Source organism: Abramis brama (assembly GCF_963993115.1).
Source record: "Abramis brama genome assembly, chromosome: 11".
NCBI lineage: Eukaryota > Metazoa > Chordata > Actinopteri > Cypriniformes > Leuciscidae > Abramis > Abramis brama.
The window spans coordinates 33,353,395-33,377,142 of record NC_139973.1 but is presented as its reverse complement, the minus strand read 5'-3'; the positions used below and the strand labels follow the sequence as shown (position 1 = coordinate 33,377,142).

The 23,748-nt window shown below is 37.7% G+C and overlaps 2 protein-coding genes across 2 annotated transcripts in view; one reads left to right on the top strand and one right to left on the bottom strand.

Annotated features, from left to right (window-relative positions):
• Positions 1–4,846, bottom strand: part of myo10l1 (myosin X, like 1) — a 65,668-nt gene extending 60,822 nt beyond the window's left edge. Inside the window, exon 1 of the mRNA XM_084127953.1 lies at positions 4,469–4,846. Coding sequence (XP_083984079.1) covers positions 4,469–4,489 — 21 coding nt within the window. The 5' untranslated portion in view covers positions 4,490–4,846. The remainder of the gene's footprint in view (positions 1–4,468) is intronic.
• A 9,268-nt stretch (positions 4,847–14,114) lies between these two features.
• Positions 14,115–23,492, top strand: atg9a (ATG9 autophagy related 9 homolog A). The gene is made up of 16 exons (XM_084129060.1): positions 14,115–14,253; positions 14,554–14,620; positions 15,018–15,171; positions 16,010–16,053; positions 16,185–16,249; positions 16,388–16,537; positions 16,651–16,792; positions 17,033–17,781; positions 17,944–18,097; positions 19,155–19,334; positions 19,451–19,690; positions 19,903–20,138; positions 20,661–20,778; positions 20,998–21,202; positions 21,292–21,434; positions 22,217–23,492. Exons 3-16 carry the CDS (start codon positions 15,069–15,071, stop codon positions 22,223–22,225), a joined length of 2,538 nt encoding a protein of 845 aa, XP_083985186.1. The 5' UTR covers positions 14,115–14,253; positions 14,554–14,620; positions 15,018–15,068; the 3' UTR covers positions 22,226–23,492.
• The last annotated feature ends 256 nt before the right edge of the window (positions 23,493–23,748 follow it).

The window sequence follows — 23,748 nt, the reverse complement described above, 5'->3', positions numbered from 1 at the left end:
TTACAAGAATCCATGAAAAAATGCCTTTTCTAATCTGAAACTGAGAATCTGATACTTAAGGAAAGAAAACTTTCCAGGATGAGAGGTGACACACACACACACACACACACACACACACACACAATGTAGCTCTGATGCACAATCATACCACATTTAGGCTTTTCAACAGCAACCAAACAAGTGCAAAGGGAAAAAATAAAAAGAAGACAGAAGATGATGAAGTGAAATGGAAATTGATGGTATCTTTTCCAAAGCCCAGCAGTATGTGATAACAAGCCAGTGCATATAGAGCCCCCTACTTCAAACAACCTGAAATTAGTGCATTGCAGCAATGGATGAATCAAAAGAGAAGAGAGACAGCAGTAAAATAAGAGAGAATGATATGAGAGAGGGAAAGAGAGAGAGATTCACACTGGAACGAATCAAGGCCCTCGCTCTCAAATGAAGCTGCAATGGAAATATAGGTCACACATCTCCAGTGGCTGACTCCCTCAGAACCAGCGACACCGAGAGCGAGAGAGGACACCCAATTCATGTCATCATGAAACATGAATTCTGCTCTGACCTGGAAGAACACACACACACATACACATACAGTCTCTGTAATGCATATAATAGAGGATGATACAGATTTATCATATGACACATCAAATGATCTTTATTTTCTGCTCTGTATCAAACATCTGCTGAAGCTCCTGCCACCTGTCAACAAATCACATTCGTTTCACATAAAATTTCTCACGATTTATCTAACCAACAACTTCATATATGGAAACACCAATATTAAAATTGTGCCTGATACTGAAAATAACCATAAAGATAACCAACAAATGGCCAATATTAAAATTCTATAAGTTGTCTAAAAATAATTATCAAACCAAAAAAAAAAAACTAAAGACGAAAAGGCTACAAGTTAATTTAGGCATGATAACATTATAATATACAAAATGAAAACTACAAAAAGACAATCCACTATCATGTGAGGATGATATCCTGAATATTTGTCGCCATTAAAGACTAAGGTGAACTTTCAACTGAAACCTCACAAGAATCCATAAGAAAACTGAATATTCATTTTGAGATCATGTAACTGATATTAAAACAACTAGATTAGTAGGTGTTGGACGATGTTAATCTAAATGTAAAAATAGGTCAAATTAGATGCAATAAATGTCCAAATAAAAGCAATAAAGGATAAATAAAATTTGGTACCAATACATCATGAGTTCCTATTTTTTTATATTAAATTTCCTACACCATAATTCTATAAAAATAGCCAAAAGCCATAAGAATGTAAATGACATGCCAACATCCATTCCATTCAGAAGTTCAGAAATAGTCGGTGTTTGCTCTATTAGCTTTGTTCTTTACTTCTCCATTTTCCCCCTCAATCCTTCAGCACTCTTTTCTCTGACTTCCTGTCCTTTTCTGCTTTACCCCCCAGCCCATGTTTATAAATAGGTCTCTGTGTCTGGTGAGAAACAGTTTGAGTTGGCACTCTCCACTAACCACTGCTGATGTTGCTTCAGATTGTGAACAAGCCAATGTGGCACAATTGTGTCTGCAAGTATTAGTTTTTGGCTAAGTCATTTTAAGTGCAGAGACTCAACAATTTTATAAAGGAATTAAATTAAAGCCAGAATTTGACCTGAAAAAGAAAAGACCAGGACAATTCCCACAGCTCAGGTGATTTCGTGTGCACATGGAAAAATGTTTATAAATTACTACAAAACCAAATTTAATGCAAACCCAAAGTTTTACAAACATACACTCTCAACTGGACACTCTTTTCAGTGCTGAGTGTTGTCAAAAAAATAATATTTTCTCTAATAATGGGAATATCCATCCATGATTTTAGGATTTAGACCTACTCTCACACAGTGTTTACATTTCATCAAGGTCAAGAATAAGTGAGGAACTTTGGTACTCTTGACATCAAAGGTCAAGGTTGGGTTTGCCATATTGCTGTGACCACAGGATGCCAGATTGGGAGAAATTCAGTCTCAGCTGATTTGGCTGTTACACCCAACACCATTATGGAATGGTATTCTTTGGATAAAAAAGTCCAATAAAATATGCTTTACTAAATATGCTTTATTATTAAAAAAATCATGATTTTAAAAATCCTGTGCATAAAAATAAAACCTCCTCTAAAGATGTAGGCCTTCACATCTTCACATCCAGGTCTCATCAATTATATAGTCAGTATACTAAAACTTTAATCTCTGGTCTACATTAGAAAATTGTTATGAAAAGGAAGCAAGTCCACTATATATATGTACACTCAAAAAAAAGATGTTTTGATGCTGTTCACTTTGTTTAAACCATTCATTTATATATATATGATTGTATATAATAAACTGTATACATACATATATATGCTCTGTATGATTCCAAAATTACATTCCAGGCACTAGGACCATGGGGTGACCCAGTAAAATAAAGCATGCCTCCTTTCTAATGTTGCTGTGGGCACTGGAGGTGTGGACTGTTGAGTCACCAAAATGATAACCTGAACTGTCACCACAGAGCAGACAGCAGAAAAAGGTAGAAAGAAAGAGGGAAAATAAAAAAGAGAAAGAGAGCAGTTTGTGCGTCTGTGTTGTGCTTTAAAGGGTCACTGAGCTTTCAGTAGCCTATCTTAAAAAATACCCCTGGGCTCATGACACATTAGGATGTTGGGCTGAGATAAGGATATTAGTGGGTGGGTCAGGTGTGTATTTTGGGGGGCTTAGATGCTCCACTGCATCTTACATGTATTACATCATGGATTACATCACCCTTGGGGGGGAAGGTTAACCTCTGACCCCTACATTAACACTGGCTAAGGCTATTAGTTTTTTTTTTGTGACTTATTATTTTGGACTTATGGACTAATGGATGCAAGCCATTTTTAGGGACCAGAAAATCAAAAGACAAGTTGCTGTTTACTTGGTCCAGTAAACAACCACCTTTCAATGCACTTGCAAACACAGAGACCAACTGCACAAAAACACACTAAAAAACACCGTAGAAACCAATTGGAAACACTTGCCAACCACCTGCAACTCCCATCTTGGCAGCCATTTTTGCATGGGTAAGAACCATCTATCTAGTTGTACTCATGCTAGCTGATGTATCACAAGCATCGCATTTATCTGAACCACTTGGAAAGACCAGCAATTAGAACCTATACAGAGACAAGTTTCACCATAAATGCCCCATAAATTAAATTAATAGCCTTTCCAGATAGTGATCTGTGAAGGATCCAAAGATCAATTTCTCCTACTCAGTTCCATAGACAGGGAAGTTTCCTATATCAGCCATCATATTTTTTCTTATAGCATATCCAAAAACATGGATTCCAACTCCTCTCTCAGGTAAGTACAATATCCAGTGTTTCCATCATAAATTAATGTCATTTACTCACTAAGCCTTGTGTGCTGTCCACTCTGACACAGATTAAATGCTGACTGCTTAAAACCATTTGAAACATAGCATGTGCTCAAGAGGATAAATGGCTTAATGGGGATGCTGTAATTCAGTATTAGATCAAATGAAGGTGTTTGTATGATGTGCAAAGAGTGTGTGCATTCAAAAGACAGAGAGAAGGAGCAATGACAAAATCATCCAATCAAGTAAGATTTGAGCATCCCAATCTAACTGTACTGTAAATGAAAAAGATAAGCAAATGGTATAGAAAGATAAGCAGAAATGAAACAAATAGTTTAAAATGATATTGTGAGGCCTGTTCTGCAGAATTCAGATCAGGTAAACAAAACCACCATGCATTCACTCAGGGTGGCATGTTTATTATAATTTATGAGCCCTTGTATATATGTTCCTGAACAATTCCTATCAGGCTCAAGGTGAATGCTCTGAATATGGAATGTGGTAATAATCCCAATTATGTCCGGACAGCCTTCACAACACAGTCACGCGCTGGCTTTGAGAGATTTCATGTTATCATGTTGATTTATAACAAATAATGTAGATGCATGAAAATCAACAATTTGGAAAATGTGAGAGGTTTAGAAAACCTTGCATAGCACCCTTGAAGAAGCATCATATCAGATTGAGACCCTGCCTCTGCTTCAATGCGCGAGCCCCTTCCCCCCTCACGCGCGCCACAGCCCAGGCGAGCGCGAGACACCTATGCACGCGACATCACCATAGACTACTGTCAGCGTGTGAAATAACGAACAGGTCGCTTTTAATGAAACACTTCAATGACAAACAGTAAAACGATTGTATGTATGTATATGTAAACGGAATGACACTGTTATAGGAGGAGACGGCATTACATGCAACATCCATGCAACATCCTGAGGCACAGCCAAGGATAATTATCCACCGGTCTTTACATCATAAGACTACTGGGGACATTATTTCACAAATATAGCACATAATCTATTGTTTTTGCATTACACATAAAGCACAACAGATGAAATGACACATCCCCTTCATTAGCCAACAAAAATGAGCCCACCTCTGCAAAGAAGGTCTCCATCTTCCCTCAGAGGATGCAAGAGGATCCAGCTAATCAGTCACAAAACTGCAGAGGATTCGAGAAACGTTTGACAAGATGTATGTCTGTTCTGCAGTTGCTTTCCATTCACGAATGTTTACGAAGAGCAGGGAGCTGCAGTCCTGCGTGAGGTGGCAATTCGAACAACTGATGGCGCGAGAAACGGCCGTTGGCAAATAACAGCCGGTGGGGAAAAGAAAACGCTCAGGTGTTTCTTTTCTGTAAGTGTCTTTTCTATTTACTCGAAACGCCGGTGTCCAAACACATGCCTCGCTGACTCCGGTGTCCGCACCAGAGCAAATGAGCCAGTGTCCGCTCGCGCATCTCCGGTTGGGCGGCGCACCGCGCGCAAAGACAACCCCCTAATAAGTGTGCCCTTTTTACCGTGCATACCGGTAGTAAAATGAAGAAAATATGGCTCCGCAGAAATAAATATGACAGAAATGACTGCTATACTCTGAATCAGTAATACAGCATACAGTATAGTGCGTTATTGATGCACTATATTAAGTGAGATCGAAAGCGTTATATGTTAAAATACAGTACAACAGGCTTCAGCAAGATTCCATCATCTGAATGATCAGAAATCCCATGTGTTGGATGTGGTACTGCTCGCGCCTCAGATGGGTTTCCATGGTAGCACTACTGACACATATTTCTGCATGCGCCATGCAGTGGGTAGGGTGGAGCAGATTCACTCATCAATTCACATTTATAGGTGTTGCGGTGTCTGAAGGGCAGGCTTACCCTGAAAACAAGTTCATATTTGCAACATCTTCAAACTAAAGAGCCAGTTTGGTCACTCTCTGCATGAAAGTCAAATATAAAGCAGATGGTAGATGTATTAAATCTTTAAACTCTTATCTCCCACAGCTTGAGAGACATAAAATATAATCCGGATTCATTAGCTCAAGAAGAACAGTGTAATTTTAAATTTTCATTGATAAATAATTGTCCAAGATGACAATTTTTAAAAACTAGGCTATTATGCATGTGCAATGTTTTTAAACGATTTGTTCTTTAAAGAAGTTCTTAATAGTTGTAGACATGCAAATACATAAAGACACAATCATTATTTTCATTTTTAGAAAAGTTTTTAAAACATTATGTAAAAGCATTGTTTGTTTGTTTACAAACATCGCTTGACTTTCTGAAGTCATTATGACATTTACTTGTGGTTATACCGTTTGACAATCTGAACTAACCATGTCATTAAAATAGCAAATTAAATATTTTAGGAGACTGACCTAAACACAGTGAAGAAGGTACAGGGCAATTTTTACCTTTAAAAAAAGAGTTTTTAACATTTTAATCAAGAACTATATTCTAGTTATTGTATGAAAAACCTTTTTTTAGTGAGTTTTTTTGTTTTTATGTTGAGGTCCAGAAAAAGTAAAAGTAAGAAAAAGTAAGACACTTGAGTACAAACCTGTGAATGCTCTCGGCCTTAGTGTAACTTGTGACTCTATAGAGTTGTAAATCTTTGTGATGTTTTCAATTTAGGGAGACAAAGAGCAGGTTTTCCTGAGGACTTACAAGCCATTTGATAGACACTTTTCATTCAGAACCTAATAGCACACTAACTGAAGGAACAGCTCCCCTGGAGCAATGTGGAACTGCATGTCATTCTCAGAGTTAAAATACTGGGTTACCTCTTTTAGGAATTGAACTTTTAACACATTTGTGTTGTTCAGATCCTTAACTCTCTTAAATGTACAACCTCCGTCTTTTTTCTTTTGGTCCAAATCAACGTCTTGAGATATTGGAATTCTTTCTTTCTTCTTTTTTTTCTTTACCCTATTTGAAGACGAGTCATCAGAAAGCTAAAAGATTAATTCATTGCTTCAAGCTAACTGTAACTTCGCCCCCAAAGAACATTAAATACATTTCAGAAAGTGCCAAAAAGTCTCAGATGATATTCATGACGCACAAGCATGCATTGTAATCCATGCAAGACAAAGTATCAATACATTGTAGCATGTGTGTTTGAGTCAGACACACATTGAAGATTGATGACTGTATCAGCTGACAAACAAATCACTGAATTAACTAAATGCAAGTCATGCTCATTTTACACCCTAAAGCACGCACACACACACCTTTTAGGTTATTTTTCTTTTTTTTGTCTAAATGAGTATCAGCTATGCGAGTGGTACCACCTGTTCCATTATGGCTTTTAACCTGCGGTCTTTTGGGAGACAAGGTGAGGGGGATTGGTTACATAATTTTTTGCAACTTTATTTCAGGCCGTTAAATAGCTTTAGTATTGACACCGAGCTTCCTGGCAAAATGAACCAAAATAATATTCATGATCATCTATTTATTATGCTTACCAAATCTATCCACTCATGTGATGGCAAGAAGCACGCTCGTCTGTGCTCCAGACGGTCAGACTATAGAGCCCAGAAGTGGCCTCCCCTGCCCAGGCCTCTCTATTGTAAGCTCATGCCTGTCACTGGAGGCCCTGAAGGTTTTAGAGGCCCCCCAGTAAGCAGTGTAGCCTGCAGCACACCACCCGTATTGCAGTCGCCTCTTTGTCTCCTCCAGCCTTTTATCCCTTGCCTCCCATTGTGGGACGTGAGCTGGGGTCACACCACTGTAACAGAGCCTCACGTTCAGAGGAAGCTTGTCTCTTTTGTTTCATCTTGCTGAATGGAGCTGCTTTATTTTTAAGTGTTGGGGCAGTTCCACATGGTCCCCCCTTCACTAACATCACTCTCCTACTGTGACAACTCAATTAAACGTGAATGGGCTTCTTAATCATTCACCTGATGCTTTGCTTTCAACAAGCATGTGTTGCATGATGCTCATAAAGTCCCCTAAAACAGTAAAACAATAAAGTGACACACTGGCAGGCTTAAAAGAGGAAGATCCAGTAGGGTTCCAGGTTTAACAGATGAGCAAGAGACAGAGAAAATGTCTCGGTTACGTATGTAACCCTCGTTCCCTAAAGGAGGGAACAGAGACGTACGTCGAACGTGGCCGACTGAAAGGGAACTTGAAAACTGAGAGCCATATCCCAAAAGTGTACTTCAGAATCAAATGTCATTTTAATGTGACATCAATCGGACTCACAGGGTGATGTCATTTTAAGTGGATAGGCAGATGAGAAGAATGTGATATACTATGTGACGAGCCCTGCGGTTGGACCATCATAGATTTTCTGCACAACTGGTTTTGTGCAATAAGACCAATTACATAAAAGGGCTGTGTCCCTTTCAAAATGTAATTCTTTTAAATCCCACTTCCATTCAAATTTAGAATTGTAATTGTGTAATTTAAATGGGTTACAATGTACAATGTGAGAATTATATTTACCATATACTTTCAAGTTTAAAGAAAACAGAATACAGAATTCTAATTAAAATTAAACACCATAAAACATATACACACACACAACATCATTTCAGAAACATTTGATGATTTTGATAGGCTAATTAATGTTTGAAATGCCACCTTTGCATAGTTACATATTAAATAAGAACATTTATTTTATTTAACTGAAAACATACTTTTTTAATAAAACAAAAATGGAATGCAGAATTCTATACCACCATATAGCCACAACATATTTTCAGAATTATTTAATTATTTATTGCAAAACACGTTGCATAAATAAATGTTGCATGATTGAATAACTTTGAACTGAAATTCATTCCTCTTCTTGTCATTGCAATTCAAAGTCGAATTCAAAAGCCTGTGGGCGTGGCCAACTGCATTCAAATTCCAACTCAATTAATTCATTAGTTAACAGAAACAGCAGGCACCTGAAAAGTTTTCTCCATATTTTTGGGCAAAATAACGAATAGAACAACTGGCTCCTAATTGTTCTATTGTCTTAATTGTTCTATTCTTTATTTTGCCCAAACGTATGGAGAAACAGATGAGAGACAAAGACAATCGTCATAGCATCTTGGGCACCACTGACAAGTTTTGCAACTATAACAACTATGTTGCCATGCCAATAAAAAAAGTTTTGTGTAATAGGGCTGTGATGCGCTGACGTCAGATGGCACATGGACAGTTTTCAAATATGAGAGGTTGTTGATGAACTAGTGCTGTCTAAGGGTGTATGTATGCACAGTTCTGTTCCATTTAACTGCCAAACTGTCCCCGAGTCATTGCAGGGATGGATTATTAGTTTTAGTTTTGCACCCCCATCGAGTTGAGTCCCCTGGGCTAGAACTTAAACTGTTCCAAATAAATAGTGGCATCTGAATGAGCCACCTGAGCAAATAGTACCAGCATTAAGTTGTGAAACAGTTAAACAGGCACATTTCAATTCTATTCTTTTTTAAAATAATTTCAGGCTTGATCTTCTCACTTGAATATGCTTTCTCCTCTCTGCAGTCTGGTGTTTTTACTGCCGAATCAGAAAGTAGTAAAAGCTTGTCGATACTGCTGTTATCAATGGGGTGAGAAACAAACAGATTACTGTCAATCAAAGGCACTAGCCAATAGCTATCACCATAAATCCCCCTGATTCAGTGAACCAACAGAGGCCTTAGCGTAATGAGATTTTCCCTTTGTCTAAAGCGTAAGAACAGATTAAAATCTCACAGTGCTTCTAGCAATATGGTATATCTCCCCCAGTTTTGTTCAGGTTTGTTTATATGCATGGAATTATGTAACTTAGTTGATGTTTAGTTAGCTATTAGAAAAAACTAAAGAATCAAATTGTTGTGAAATTGGAATTTGGAAATAGCTTGCATGTAATTTTTTTTATCTCCACAGGCAATGGCCCAAAAAGAAACATTCAGGTGCCGTAACTGTTTATGGGAACAGAGACAGACAGACAAGAGTCTTGGGTAAGATGACAAATATACATGAGACTAGGCGGCAGCATTAAAGAATTGAGAAAGAGCTGTCAAGACAATTCTCACTTCTCATAGTGGAATAGATGTATAGGAAAGCAAAAGCATTGTATTTTTGATCATGGTGATTTCAGAAATATGGTTAAAATCAAATGTCCACATAATGTGCACACACAGACAAAAATCAATATTGGAGTTTACAGGCAAAAAAGCCCAAATCATATTCTGGACTCAAGGAATGGCTCGGGTCTTTCCTTCAATGTATATCTATGGGACATTTTCACATATTTAATGTTCAACTAGTTAGACCTGCAGATCACTTGCATGGGAATTTTAATACTTGGGGTAAGGGTTAGTTTGTTCAAACCCACAAGCAATAATAACTGTGACACTTACTTTGCTAAACAGCCATGTTTAGGTATTTTGATGGAATGGTACACGTTTTAGAGAAATAAGTGAGCGCACATCTTCACCACTGATCTCAGATCAATCAATAGCCATTATTGAGCTAGACGGCCATGAGACTGTTAATGCTGTAGTTAAGTGCTGGGTGTTGTGTCTGGAGGCAGAATAATGGTTCTGCAATGGACAGGGAGGGTGTATTTTATGATGCCAGAATCATTTTCATTGATCGCTGAGTCTGTAAAAAATCAGACAGTGTTTTATTTTTATTTTCATTTACCTTAATTCTTTGTATTAAAAAAAAATGTTTAAACTGCGAAAATAAATAAATAAAAAACTCAATATATTTTTCTACTTTTACTTTCTTCACAAAAGTTTAGGTAACTTTCAAAAGGTCTAGAAGTCTCACTGCCCTCAATTTTGGGTTGCATTAGAGAATATGTGTGTGATCTGAAACTATAACCGGTCCACAGGAAGAACATCCATGGGAAAGTGAATATGTTTATTGTGTTTACAGAGAGCTACAAGAAAGGAATCAAGTTGAGAGTCCTCGGATCATCTCAAGATTTGAAAGGATTGCAAACAGAAAGTGAACGGATTTATGATTTCATTAATTTATGAAGCACTATAAACAACACAGAGAGTGTGCGATTCCGCTGTGAATATATCAACAAACCTGACTTCTAATGTATTTATTTAGAATGTTAGAATACATTCCCTTCCAGCTCTTCCCATTAAAGATGCTGAAGCTTTCCATCTTCAAATTGTTATAAACCACAGCTATAAGATAACTACAAAAATAAAGACACACACTTCAGCACATTCCCATGCCAAATCCAAGATTATCCAATCTTTCAAATGTAAAAAAAAAAAAAAGGAATCTGCCCCCCAGCATACACTCTCTCTTCTATTATCCCTCAATACAGAAATGAATGCTTGTCCTATAAATGTATGTGTGCACCTTGATCCTCTACAATCCTTAATATGAAAATGTCTGAAGCATAACGCAGTAAGCCCTGTGCCATAAAGCATATCTCTCCCTCACAAACATGCACACACTGGTCTCCAGACTGAAGCACGGACTATAGGAAATGAATACATGTGTGTGTTCAGATCCAGCCTCTTCAAGACCTGCATCAGAGAGGAGGGCATCAAACCAGATAGTACTGTATCTATTTTCATGTTACTAGCATTTATTTTTCATTTGCTATTAAGTGATGCAGTAGCGGGTTGTATTATTTTTTCAGTTTCACTAGTCCATATTCATAGTTACAGTTTACTATACGAAATAAGAAAATTAATTTTTAATTTCTAATAACTGTTAAGACCAACAATAGCCCAAAATCTACATGTATATTTACGTAATATGCAAATAATATGTTTAATATATTGATGCAACACATCAGCATACAAACAGCATTTTAAAAGAGAGATGAGATAAAGTAGAAAGAGACAGGATATTGTGCAGAATGTAAGATGTTATTGAACAAATTATCAGAATGGTTTAAGATGTTCTTTGGAAGATGGTTCCTTATCTCATAACTAATAATGTAAAAAACAAAGATCCACTGATTTTATCCTGATGAAGATGAAAACATTAATTTCTCTAATTTCTAATTTCTAAACTAAATCTATTTGTTTTTGTATTGTATACACTAACTTGTATACACTTTGGTCATGCATTTATAAATTCAGTGCAGTGTGAACAATTTTGCTTTTACATCGATTTTTCTGAATACAGAATGAAAATGGCATTGTTTTCTGTATAAACATATTATTTCTGTTAGTCTGTACCATATTCATAAATGTATATTTGCTATATGAGCTGAAAACTTAAAAGTAAGATCTGTGAGGATCAGTTGAGACTAGTGATGGGACTTTCATGACACTTTCACTAACTTTTGATGTGCTTTTATGTGATGTGCTGTTTATGCACCTTGTGCATTATAAAGTAATTTATAATCATATCATTCTATATGGCAACATCAATATAGTAATACCACATAAAATCACACAGGATATATTATGGCTGAAACGTAATGTTTATGCAGTCTTACAAGTTCCTTCTTAATGCTTAGAGAAAATATTGAAAAACTGTGCAATGCTCCTATATATGATTTACAACAGAGGCATGGAAAGAGAATGTGTATGGATGAATATGGTTCCCAGCAGCAGTTCAATTTAATTAAGGATCCCCAGAGGAATGACTTCATCTCTGAGTAAGAGGGGTCTCCACTTACTCATGTTTCCCTTCCTTCCTCCTGTCAATCCCAGTATGACAGAATTTCATCTGAATCAGTCCTCAATATCACTAATGCATGCAAAGGTCAACATGGGCAAGCATGCTGAAATAAAACCACAATCATAAATCCTGTTTTTCATCTTGTGTGTTAAATGTTGGTAACTGGTGCTGCTGCAAACACCACTACAGGTTATCAAGTAATGCAATTTTTCTGACCCAGTTGAGTTTTTATAGAGTAGGCCTAATTGACATTCATGTTCCCTCATAATTCTGCCCTTCCCTTGCAACGACATCTCTTCTCTGATGACGTATTTACTGGCGTGAGGGCGGGACAACCTGTCACTCAATTCCCGATGGACAAAATCAAGTCCCGCCCAATTGCCATTTCACTCGGATATACGTCACAATATAGGGAAGAAAGTACTATCGCAACTTCCATTTTTTGCCGACTTTAACAGTTTATCAACTGAAAGAATTGATTTATGTCCAATTTGTTTTATTATGCACTATATTTAGGTGGAAATTGTATGCATATTTAAAATTATTGTTGTTTGTGTGTACTAAAAATTAATGAAGATCAGATTTCTGACGAAACAGACAGCTTTTACGCATAACCATGGTATTTTTATTTATTATTATTTTTTACCTGTCAAGCAGAAGCAAATGAAGCTTGGAGGGTGCATCTGTTTCCAGCATGGTTTCCAGTTGCTTATACAAGCTCTCAGCTCCCTCCAGCGATAAAAAGCTTTACCGATGTAGGCTTTGGCTACTCGTCTAGTTTTTTTTTTTTCTTGACGCCTTTTGGCCTCTTTGTTTTCCTCTGTCTTCATTTTCCTGAAAGAATATTTGGCTGTGTAAACGGTTGTTGACAGAAGAGAAATCGTAAACATTTTGCACCCTGCAAACTCATGAAAACCGCACATCCAAGTTCATCGCGCTTTTTTATTAACTTCCGGCTTGCCGTATATGGACTGCTCGCTGTGAACGCGCAAAATGATTGACAGGGAGAAATAACCGGCCAGCTCGGTTTAGCTAAAAAAAATAATACTGAAGTTTGGATGCATCATTATATGAAAGCGTCTTCTGATTTGCTAAACAAACAAACAAACAAACAAACAAGCACAATTTATTTTACTGTTTACAGACACTGTGGGGATGTTATTTCAGTTATTTAGCACCTAGCCTACTCAAAAACATATTTTGCTATATCAAAAGTAACAATTGTGTTTTATTTAATTCCTTTGAAATTGTACAGCACTTTGGTACACTCTGTGTTTGTGCTTTATAAATACATTTTGATTTGATTTTGAATTGTTTTACAATTGTAGGCTACCACTAGCCTATCTTACATTCTATAATAGCTTGTAAATATATCAGTGATGGGGGCGTTTTTATCATGTTCTGTCCTTTTGAATACATCATGAATAGCCTATCATGACAGAGAGAGCAACACATATTTATACTCCGACTCTGTCCATAATCCTCTGTACCATAATCCTTCATTTCAGCAATGAGCCAATAAAGAAACACATTAATTTAACCTTTGTCCTAGTCCATTAGATACACACTTTTTCTTCTGTGCCACCCGTATAGGCTACACTTACAAATCATTTCATAATACATTTATTCTGCAGTTAGTATGCAACAAAGCTTGACAGTAGGCCTACTATGATCTAAATATTAGCATCTTCTATATTCTAAAGTCATATCACTGCAGGCTTAAAATGATTTAAGCAGACATTGTACCATTCAGTTATTTTTTCATGTAACAACTGGTCACAAGGTGGAGCCATTGTATAATACAGGAGGGTGTAAACATTACCAAAATTTCGGCACTAGAAGGTATTAGCATGAATTGGCCTTTTGAACTGCTCTGTTGTTTCTTGTTCCGTCAAAATATTCTGCAAAATGCTTAATTTGTTGTCCTGTAAAATACAACCAACTATGATTAATCATTTTTTTAATGTTTAACCCTCAGTGTAATTTAAATATTCAGGTACGATTAATTATTTCTGTGTATTTATTCTGGGTTATTGGGATCATAGACAGTATTGGGATGGATGTTTGCGGTTTTATCTAAAAGAAGACCCGCCTCCTAATGCCATTGGCTCGATTACACCGAAAACCTGCTTCTGATTGGACAGCAAATGTGTCACACACTGGACGCGGCCTCCATACCGTGCGTCAAGAATCGAAACCAAAAATGCTTCAAATTGGAAAACAAAAGAGAACTTGCCATTTATAGCAGGGTGCGAATCATAAATCACCGCTGCTCACATTCGAATGAGGTAAGATTTCATCCAAATAATATTTCTGAATAACGAATGGCCTGTTTGTTGCTGCATAGGTAGGTGTTTCTCAATGTGACGCTCATCTCATATTTTCCTCAGGCTTCTGTTGACATAAATAAATAGCTGGTTGCCTCCTGCCAAGGATAATAACACACATTAGTTATTTTAAGCAAAGTATTAAAAGTCATTTAAGGATAATATAAGCCTTATAAAGGAGACTATGCGACTGTGCTCTGTTTTGTGCCTCTTGCAAGAATGGACTGAATGTGTTTATTTTTTTTGCGCTTTCATCTACAGGAAAGCAGAATTGGTCCCGTAACGTTAGTCCTTTTGGTTTCATAAATGAAATGGAGGGAGGTACAAGGTAAGAGCTGATCGTGTAATAAACCGTGTTATATATTTAAACGTTCCTTCAGCTAGCATTGTTTGTTTCTGAGAGGTTGGCATATTTGACAAAGCTGTCAAACTAGTCCAGCACTTGATTTAAAACTGCTTACGTAATGGCAACAAAATCCAGTGATTTAAACATAAGATATTTTGGTGAGTGTGTTATTTTATTGGTTTATTATCATCATCATATGAGCGTGGGCCCACTGCTGTTGTGCAATGATGTTTTTGTGGGCTGGGTATTTTTTAAGTACAGCCTGTCACGTTTATATATACTTGAATGACCTGAAAAGACAAATTAGACCACACTTATTCTATCATGTTTTGTGTCATACCCCAGTGGGTTGCTTATAATAAGTGTTCTTTTAATCCAGAGGCACTAGAAGGGATAGTGTGTGACAGGAGATTTGGGGTCTGACAGCGGGATGGCCCACTTTGATACAGAGTACCAGCGCCTGGAGGCGTCCTACAGCGACTCCCCTCCCGGAGAAGAGAATCTACTGGTGCATGTTCCAGAGGGATCCAAATGTAAGATCCACAATAATTTAAATAAAGCAACAGTGCCATATAGTGTGTATGTCTATTGTATGACAGAATCATATGCTTTTATTCTTTTGGCAACCTTGCTTTAAATAAGGGGTTTTCAAACTGGGGTCCGGGGATTCCCAGGGAGCCACAGTGGAGTGCTAAGGGTCTGTGGAAGAGGTTAGAGAAAAGTAGTGTAAAAAAATATAAAAATAAAGAAGTGATAAAAAAGTTTCAACTAATAAACAAATACATAAATTGTGATTTAAATAAACAAATACTTTTGATTACAATATATTACATTTGTAAAATATAAAAATAAATACATTTTTAATATAACAGTATAAACACAATATAACACAATCGACAGATTTATAATATTAATTTAAAACGCGAGTGCTTTATTTGCGCAAAAAATGTTTTTACACTTTATTCTCAACATATTAATCTCCAACACGCGTTCACGAGAGTACCACAACGCATACTCGCATGGTTTCATAAAATTAAGCCACTGGAGTCACATGGATTACTTTAATGATGTCTTTACTACCTTTCTGGGGCTTGAAAGTGGTAGTTGCATAGGCTGTCAGTGGAGGGACAGAAATCTCTCCGATTTCATTAAAAAGATCTTCATTTGTGTTCTGAAGATGAATGGAAGTCTTAAGGGATTGGAATGACATGAGAATGAGTAAATAATGACAGAATTTTCATTTTTGGATGAACTAACCCTTGATGTGGGTTAAATGAGCAATGGATATGCACAGGGTTCTTACCATAGACTCTAGAACTAAATTTTTCCATGTTGTTTTCCATTTTTAATAAATACATTTGTTTATTGCAGCTCCGTGGCACCACATTGAAAATCTAGACCTTTTCTTCCAGAGAATATCCTTTGCACACTGAAATGAATTGCTTGTTTATGGGTTAAATAGATTTTCAAATGTTAGATCAAGTAGATTGACCTAAAATTAGTAATTACAGTCAACATGTCTTATATTTTTCTTAACATTTAATAAGTCTATAATCTACACCAGAAGAATGGATTTACTTGTATGCTGCTGGGTGAAATATTTGAGCTTGTGTAAGTATCAATTCATTTATTAAACATGACATTGTTTGTGTAAAGTGATAGGACTCATAAGTATTGTCTGTTAACAACAGATCAGTGATCACATTAATTTACCCTTCTGAATTGTCATGTTTCCACTTATTATTCTAGGCAACTGGTGTTTGTGGTGGCATTCACAGTGTTCCTGGCTAACTGTGTGGACTATGACATCCTTTTTGCCAACAAGTTTGTTAATCACACTGATTCCTCAAAGGTTACGCTGCCCGATGCGTTTCTACCAGTGGACGAATGCAGTGCTCGGTATATTTTATATATTAAATGTCACTAATGTGGTGTTATTGTTATTGCTTCTTACTACTGTATCAGTATAATCCATCTTAAATCAAACCATCCTTTGTTAACGTATGTTTTAGGATCCGTGACAATGTTTCGGTCATCTTCATCCTTATCATATCAGGGGTCTTTTGGCTCCACCGTCTCGTCAAGTTCTTCTACAACATCTGTTGCTACTGGGAGATCAGATCGTTTTACATTAATGCCCTAAAAATGTCCACGGTGAGCTTTTCTGCTAACTCACTATAGCACATTTTCTAAAACGTTTTGGTTCTAACATGCATTTGAGTCAGCACTGGAAGAAAGCATGCATACTCCACTTATTTGAGTTCTTGCTGTCTTCTTGATGCCAGTAAGCCACTTAAATTGCTGATAATTTTCAGAGAAAACGTACCAGAGGAACTGATGAAATTCTATTATTCAACCTATTTAAATGTTTAATCAGCCCTTTTCTTTTGGTAGGCGGACCTTCCTTATTTTACCTGGCAGGAGGTGCAGGCAAGGATTGTTGAGATACAGAAGGAGCACCAGATTTGCATCCACAAAAAAGAACTGACAGAGCTTGACATCTACCATCGCATACTGCGATTCAAAAACTACATGGTCGCTATGGTCAATAAGTCACTTCTTCCTGTGCGCTTTCGTTTGCCTCTGCTGGGCGACACTGTTTTTTACACCCGTGGTCTCAAGTATAACTTTGAGTTGATTTTCTTCTGGGGCCCTGGATCTCTTTTTGAAAACGAGTGGAGTTTGAAGTCAGAGTACAAACGTGGAGGGAACCGATTAGAGCTAGCAGATCGTCTGAGCTCACGGATCTTGTGGATTGGAATCGCCAACCTTCTCTTGTGTCCAGTTATCCTGATTTGGCAGATTCTCTACGCGTTCTTCAGCTACACTGAGGTGATCAAGCGTGAGCCGGGAAGCCTGGGTGCTCGATGTTGGTCTCTGTATGGCCGTTTTTACCTCAGACACTTCAATGAACTAGACCATGAGCTGATGTCACGCCTCAGCAAGGGCTACAAGGCCTCCTCGAAGTACATGAACTGCTTCATGTCACCATTACTGACGGTGGTGGCCAAGAACGTGGCATTCTTCGCTGGCTCCATACTTGCGGTTTTGATTGCTTTGACTATTTATGATGAAGATGTATTGGCTGTGGAGCACGTGCTCAGCAGTATCACATTACTTGGGGTCGGCATCACAGTCTGCAGGTGCGCAAAGAGAGGAAAAGATAGTATTTTACAGCTAAGAGTGACCAAGATTTAAGAGATCACTTGAACTAAGTCTTTGGACATTTTTGTCCATCTTATTTACTGGTGAGATTTGACTTTGAACAGTTTTGTGCTCATTCTTTTCTCCTTTTTCTGCCCCAGGTCATTTATCCCAGACAAGCATATGGTGTTCTGTCCAGAGCAGCTGCTTAAAGTGATCCTGGCACAGATTCACTACATGCCTGATCATTGGCAGGGTAATGCCCACCGCTATGAGACCAGAGACGAGTTCGCACAGCTCTTTCAGTACAAGGCTGTAAGTCATGCATTCTTCTATCCTGCTTCCGTTACAAATTATTTGCAGGGACCAATCACAAACTGGCTTATCCACCTGGCACGCTATTAGCGGGTTTAATCCAATCCAATTCCACCTCGACGATGCTCAGTGGCTTCTTTAGTTTAGCAAACAAATCGCTCGAGTGGGTGTAAATACCACTCACTTTCATGTTTTTTTTTTTGCACAACATGCAAAAATCGCTCGATGGCATTGCAGCTTCTGCAAACCGCTTATCAATGCTCCAAAACAACACTTTGTTGACACGTTTCCTGCCTGGAGTTTTTGCTCCCCAGACCAGAATCTCAGACTCCCTAGACTAATGTTCTTAAAAGACTGAGCTTGGTCTGGTGATAGCCAAACTAGCAAATTACGTTTTGGGAGTTTTGTTGAGTCCCCTTCTGAATGTGATTAATAAATAAACAATAATCAAGCAGTTAAATAATTAATCAAATTAATAAATTAACCTCAGACTACATTTACACGTGGATGGCTATTTTCATAAACAGACATTTCACCCCTCTTCGTTTTCAAAAATAACATTGTGCACACGAACCCGTGTATATACTGTCAAGAGCATGCCAAACTTGTAGGTGGCAGTGTAACGAGAAGCTCAAGCCCACATTAGCCAATCAGAATCCCGAAAATAGTCACATTCTGTGACGTCGCTGCCTAAAACTCAGTTTTTCTCAGTTTACATGCAAACGTGCAAACGAAGTTTTCCAAAATCTCCACTCTGGCCGGAGTTTTTAGAAAGAATCGTTTTTAGAGGCGAATTCTCCGTTTGCGTGTAAACGAAGGGCACAAACGAAGGGAAATGTCTCCGTTTTTCAAAATAGCCATGTACGTGTAAACGGGGCCTCAGTTAACACTAACTTTGGCAATCATTGAAGACCAGACCAGAAGATTGAGTTATGACATTTTGATAAAAAATTGTGTAGAAAAAAATCAAAAAATGAAACGTGATCTATTCACAATTCAATCAATAACATGGAGTTAGAAAATAGATTTTCATTTCATTGATCTCTTGTTTTTGTAGGTGTTTATTCTTGAGGAGCTTTTGAGTCCTGTCATCACTCCCTTCATTCTCATTTTCTGCTTGCGCCGCAAATCTCTGGAGATCATAGATTTTTTCCGAAACTTTACTGTGGATGTGGTCGGTGTGGGTGATACTTGCTCTTTTGCACAGATGGATGTCCGTCAACATGGTCATCCTGCAGTAAGTGAAACCTTTTTTACATTTCCACTTAGTTTCATTATTGTACTTTTTTTAATAGATAGATGTATCCTAGTTCTCTCTTTATTGCTGACTTTGTTGTTTTTGGTCCACTACAGTGGATGTCTGCTGGCAAAACAGAGGCCTCCATCTATCAGCAGGCAGAAGACGGGAAGACAGAACTGTCACTCATGCACTTTGCGATCACAAATCCACACTGGCAGCCCCCTCGGGAGAGCACACATTTCATCAGTCTTCTGAAAGAGAAGGTGCACCGCGAGGCCGCCGTAGGACAGCAGGGAATCATAGCAGAGAATCCTGTCTTTCAGTCAACCCATTCACTACAGTCTGATTCAGAGGTATTCAAATGACTGGACTGCCAACAGCTATCAGATTATTACATTTAATATGATATATTATCTTTTATTAATACTTCATATTATTAGTCACTATGATTGAAAAATGGACCAAGTAGAAAACCCACTTTTAAGTTCAAATACAATATGATTATACAAATAACTGGATAACCTTTTTTGTAAAAGGTCTAATTTTGGTTCTTTTTTCATTTCAGCCTCGCAGTCTTATTGCAAATCTCCTGATAGGACCCCCTTCCCTGGCCTCGCTGCATCTGGGTCGAGAGGGCTCCATCAATCCTGTGTCCATTGGAGTGAGTGAGGGAGCTTCCGCCCTCCGATCCCTCTCTCCGGTCAGCACGAGTCTACACCTCCGAGGCAGCTACCCATCCGCCAGACTGCCACGACAGGACCATCCAGCTGTGGTGACTGGGCGAGCAATGACAGGCTCTGGGTAATGATTCAATTAAAGTGTAATATAATCATTAATATACCCTATATGATATACTAATAGTCATGTGTTGTTATAAAATTTTATTATTAATAATAATTATATACTTTTTTAGTTTTAATTATGTTTAATTATGTTTCAGTTTAAGTATGTCAGCAAGGGCGCATTAAATTGATTAAAAGTGGCAGTAAAGACATATTTAATGCTACAAAAGATGTCTATTTCAAATAAATGCTGCTCTTTTGAACTTTCTATTCATCAAATAATACTGAAAAATAATGCATCATGGTTTCCACAAAAATATTAAGACAAGTTTGTTGACAATATTAAGAAATGTTTCTGAGCACCAAATCAGCATTTTAGAATGATTTATGAAGATTCAATCACGTGACAATGATGCAGTATTGATGCTGAAAACTCAGCTTTGCATCACCGGGAATAAGTAACATTTTAAAGTATATTAATAATAAATAAATTGTAATATTTCTGTTTTTTATTTTTTATTAAAAAAAATGTTTTGTCTAGCACTGACGCCCGTACCATCAGCTCTGGCAGTAGTGCCTGGGAAGGCCAGCTAACCAGTATGATCCTATCAGAATACGCTTCCACAGAGATGAGCATCCATGCTCTCTACATTCATGAGGTAAAGCAACAATTTGATTCTACTATACATGTATGGAATTTAGCAGAAGCTTTTTTTCCACTACCTACAATTCCCATTGTTATCTGCTATTCCTTTACTAATCCATCCAAATCAACCAATTAACCAAAAGCGTTTGTGATGTTTTGTCTGGTTCTGTTGAAAAATGTCAGTCTGTAGTCTGCACCTGAAGATTAGTAACTATATCGAATGTGTATGTAGATGCATAAGCAGCAATCGCGAGGTGAGCTGTCTCGACACACCTGGCACAGACAGGAGAGTGACGAGAGCAGTGAGAGTGTCAATGAAGACATGGAAGCTGCTCGCAACTTCCCCCGTTCCAGCACTTTCCCTAGTGCCACCAGCTCACACCAGCAGGGGGCAGCACATCACAGCGGCAGCCAGCGACGCTTCGACGGAACCTCAGGTACTAGAAATGACTGTTCGCAGATCACAAGAACGAAAATACGACCCCTCCATAGTCTTTACATGAGCGACAATCTATGTCTCCCGCAGATCCTGCTTCTGGAAGCTTTCGAGTCCAGAGGACACCTCGTATGCCTATGGGCGGCTGGTCTGAGGAGAACCAAATAGGCCGGCATCACGACCCAGTGCCCGAGGAGGGGGCTGAGGATGATCAACCGCCACACATCCATAAGGTATAACCATAGACTGTAAACCGTAGAAAAATGAAGCCAAAATGTCACAGAAATAGCCACTGCCATCTTGGGCTGATGACATCATTTGGAGCCAAAGTATGCGCAGTAGTGATTGGGAGGTGGAGCCACGGTATCAAGGTCTTGCCCATACTCCCGCAGACTTAATTGCAAGCACACACCCCTGAACTTTTTAAACAACTCATTTTGTCAATGCGAAACAAAAAATCAGTTATGGAAAATTAAAAGATAAACCTTATTAAACCTTATCTCTTACCGAAACTCCCGAAAGAAGTCCACTGGTGATGATGCCACACCCCGTTTTTATAGCATCACACAATTTATTAGAAAAACAAACACTTGAAAATACGTCAGTTCGATAAGAACTTCCTAAAATTACAGAAAATGTCTTTGGGAAAATTTATATCTAGTGTCATTTGATTTTTTTTTTTTAGTTTTGCTCACGTCCCATTCGTTTCATGGAGAGGGTGGGGTTTATGACCTATACTGCAGCCAGCCACCAGGGGGGCGATCGAAATGTTTTGGCTTACCCTTTCAGGACTTGCAGGGTTTCCAGGGCTACTTTTAAATTGTTGCCATGGTTTTGATTTTTTTTCTTTCTCTGGGTTATTTGGGAGAAATGCACACTGGGCTAATTTTGATTGGCCATTGGGCTAGTTTAGTTGCGCAGACCTGGCAACCCTGCTTGTGTGGCACACATGGAAGCAGCATTGATCTGTGCTGGATTCCTAATATTTATTTCTGTGTTCTTTTTTTTCTTCTAGGTGACTTAACAGGTATATCGTCGATGAAGTACACAAGAGAGACTCACACAATCCATTTTCTTTTGGACAGTGATCACAAAAGTCAGAATTACTTACTCCTGGATAGAACTCGACCTTCCAAGCTTAATCATTATGCCACATCGTGGCATCGTACTAAAATTTCAAATGCATTACAATGGTTTGAGCTTCTTAGTACATCATCAAAATATTATATGATTCATACATCTTACATATTGATCCACTTGATTAAAGGTGCAAAACTGATCCTGTAATTATTTTTATTTTTTTTGCCATTATATTGTGAATAGGAAAGTCCTTGGCCTTCCGATGAGTCCGTTGAGTAAACTGTCCAGTAGGATTGCACTCAGTTGACCTTGACATTTCTGTTCTCGTCAAAAAGTACAGGTCGGTGTTGATGCTAGAAGTTTGTGCTTAGAATTTCTGAGCTAATTTGAATAGTTTTGATAGGAAGAAGGAATATTTATAACATGCAATGTGCCATTATGAACTTTAACGCTTTGCAAAATTAGATTTTATTGTCAATCCCAGATATCTGTGAAGGAGGGGGGGGGGACCACTGAAGATCATTCAAGCATGGCACTGTAAAAATAATGCATGCTCTTTAAGTTTTATTATTTGCACAATATCAAACAAGAATGCACTTTATCATTTTTCAGATGCAAAGGATGACACAAAGGCAGTGGGCAAATCAGATTTGTTTTTATAAACATGCAGTTTTAAAGGAAGTTGTATATTTCTGTCTATAGGATAAGCATTATATATTCCAGATACCTCAGGACCGGCTTGTTTTTGGCACTGAAGTTGCCCAAAAAGTGCATGACACTTTTTTGGGTGATTGACAGCTGCACCTTCTATCCTCGAACCCATAACTGCTAAAAGGAAGTTGACTAACCTTTGTGTAATTTTGTGTGACTGCAAAGATGTTGGATCTTGTTCATAGACCATCAATGCATAAAATAGCAAAAGTGTACATTGTTTCACTTAAACTGATACCATTTCTCATATCTCACACTGCTTGCATACATCGTGCTTGCATAGAGATTGTTCAAGGTGCAAATTGTGCATGACCCTTGACCTTTATACTGGTATGTGTTTGTAATAATTGGCCTGTGAAATGCTTCTGTGCCCTTACCTAATCTACCAACTGCAGCTGTGCATTTTCCATTTTCTTTCGTTTTCAGTTTTCTAGGCTGTTGTATATTTACATTTTGTACAGTTTAAAATGCATCAATAAATGTATTTAATAGTTTGTGTATATTTTAATTTCAGACAATTATTTTTCAAAAAAAAAAGTGTCAAAGTGCAAATACTGTGCCAAAAATAAAATCATCCATGGGGAAAATAATGCATTTAGGGATGCCATTATGTAATTTTCTGGTCAAGAATGGTTTCATAACAGATTCAAAAAAAGAAATTGATATGATTTTGAATGCAAACGTTCAATGCAAATGTTCGAGAATTAAAGGGTTGAAAATCAAACGACCACATATATTTTTCGTTAGTAAAAGCGA

Excerpts from the sequence above, each read along its gene's own strand:
- atg9a (XM_084129060.1), top strand. The coding sequence starts at position 15,069 with ATGGCCCACTTTGATACAGAGTACCAGCGCCTGGAGGCGTCCTACAGC. Across the intron at positions 17,782-17,943 it reads GTCGGCATCACAGTCTGCAG|GTCATTTATCCCAGACAAGC; the intron begins GTGCGCAAAGAG and ends TTTCTGCCCCAG. Across the intron at positions 19,691-19,902 it reads CACTACAGTCTGATTCAGAG|CCTCGCAGTCTTATTGCAAA; the intron begins GTATTCAAATGA and ends TTTTCATTTCAG.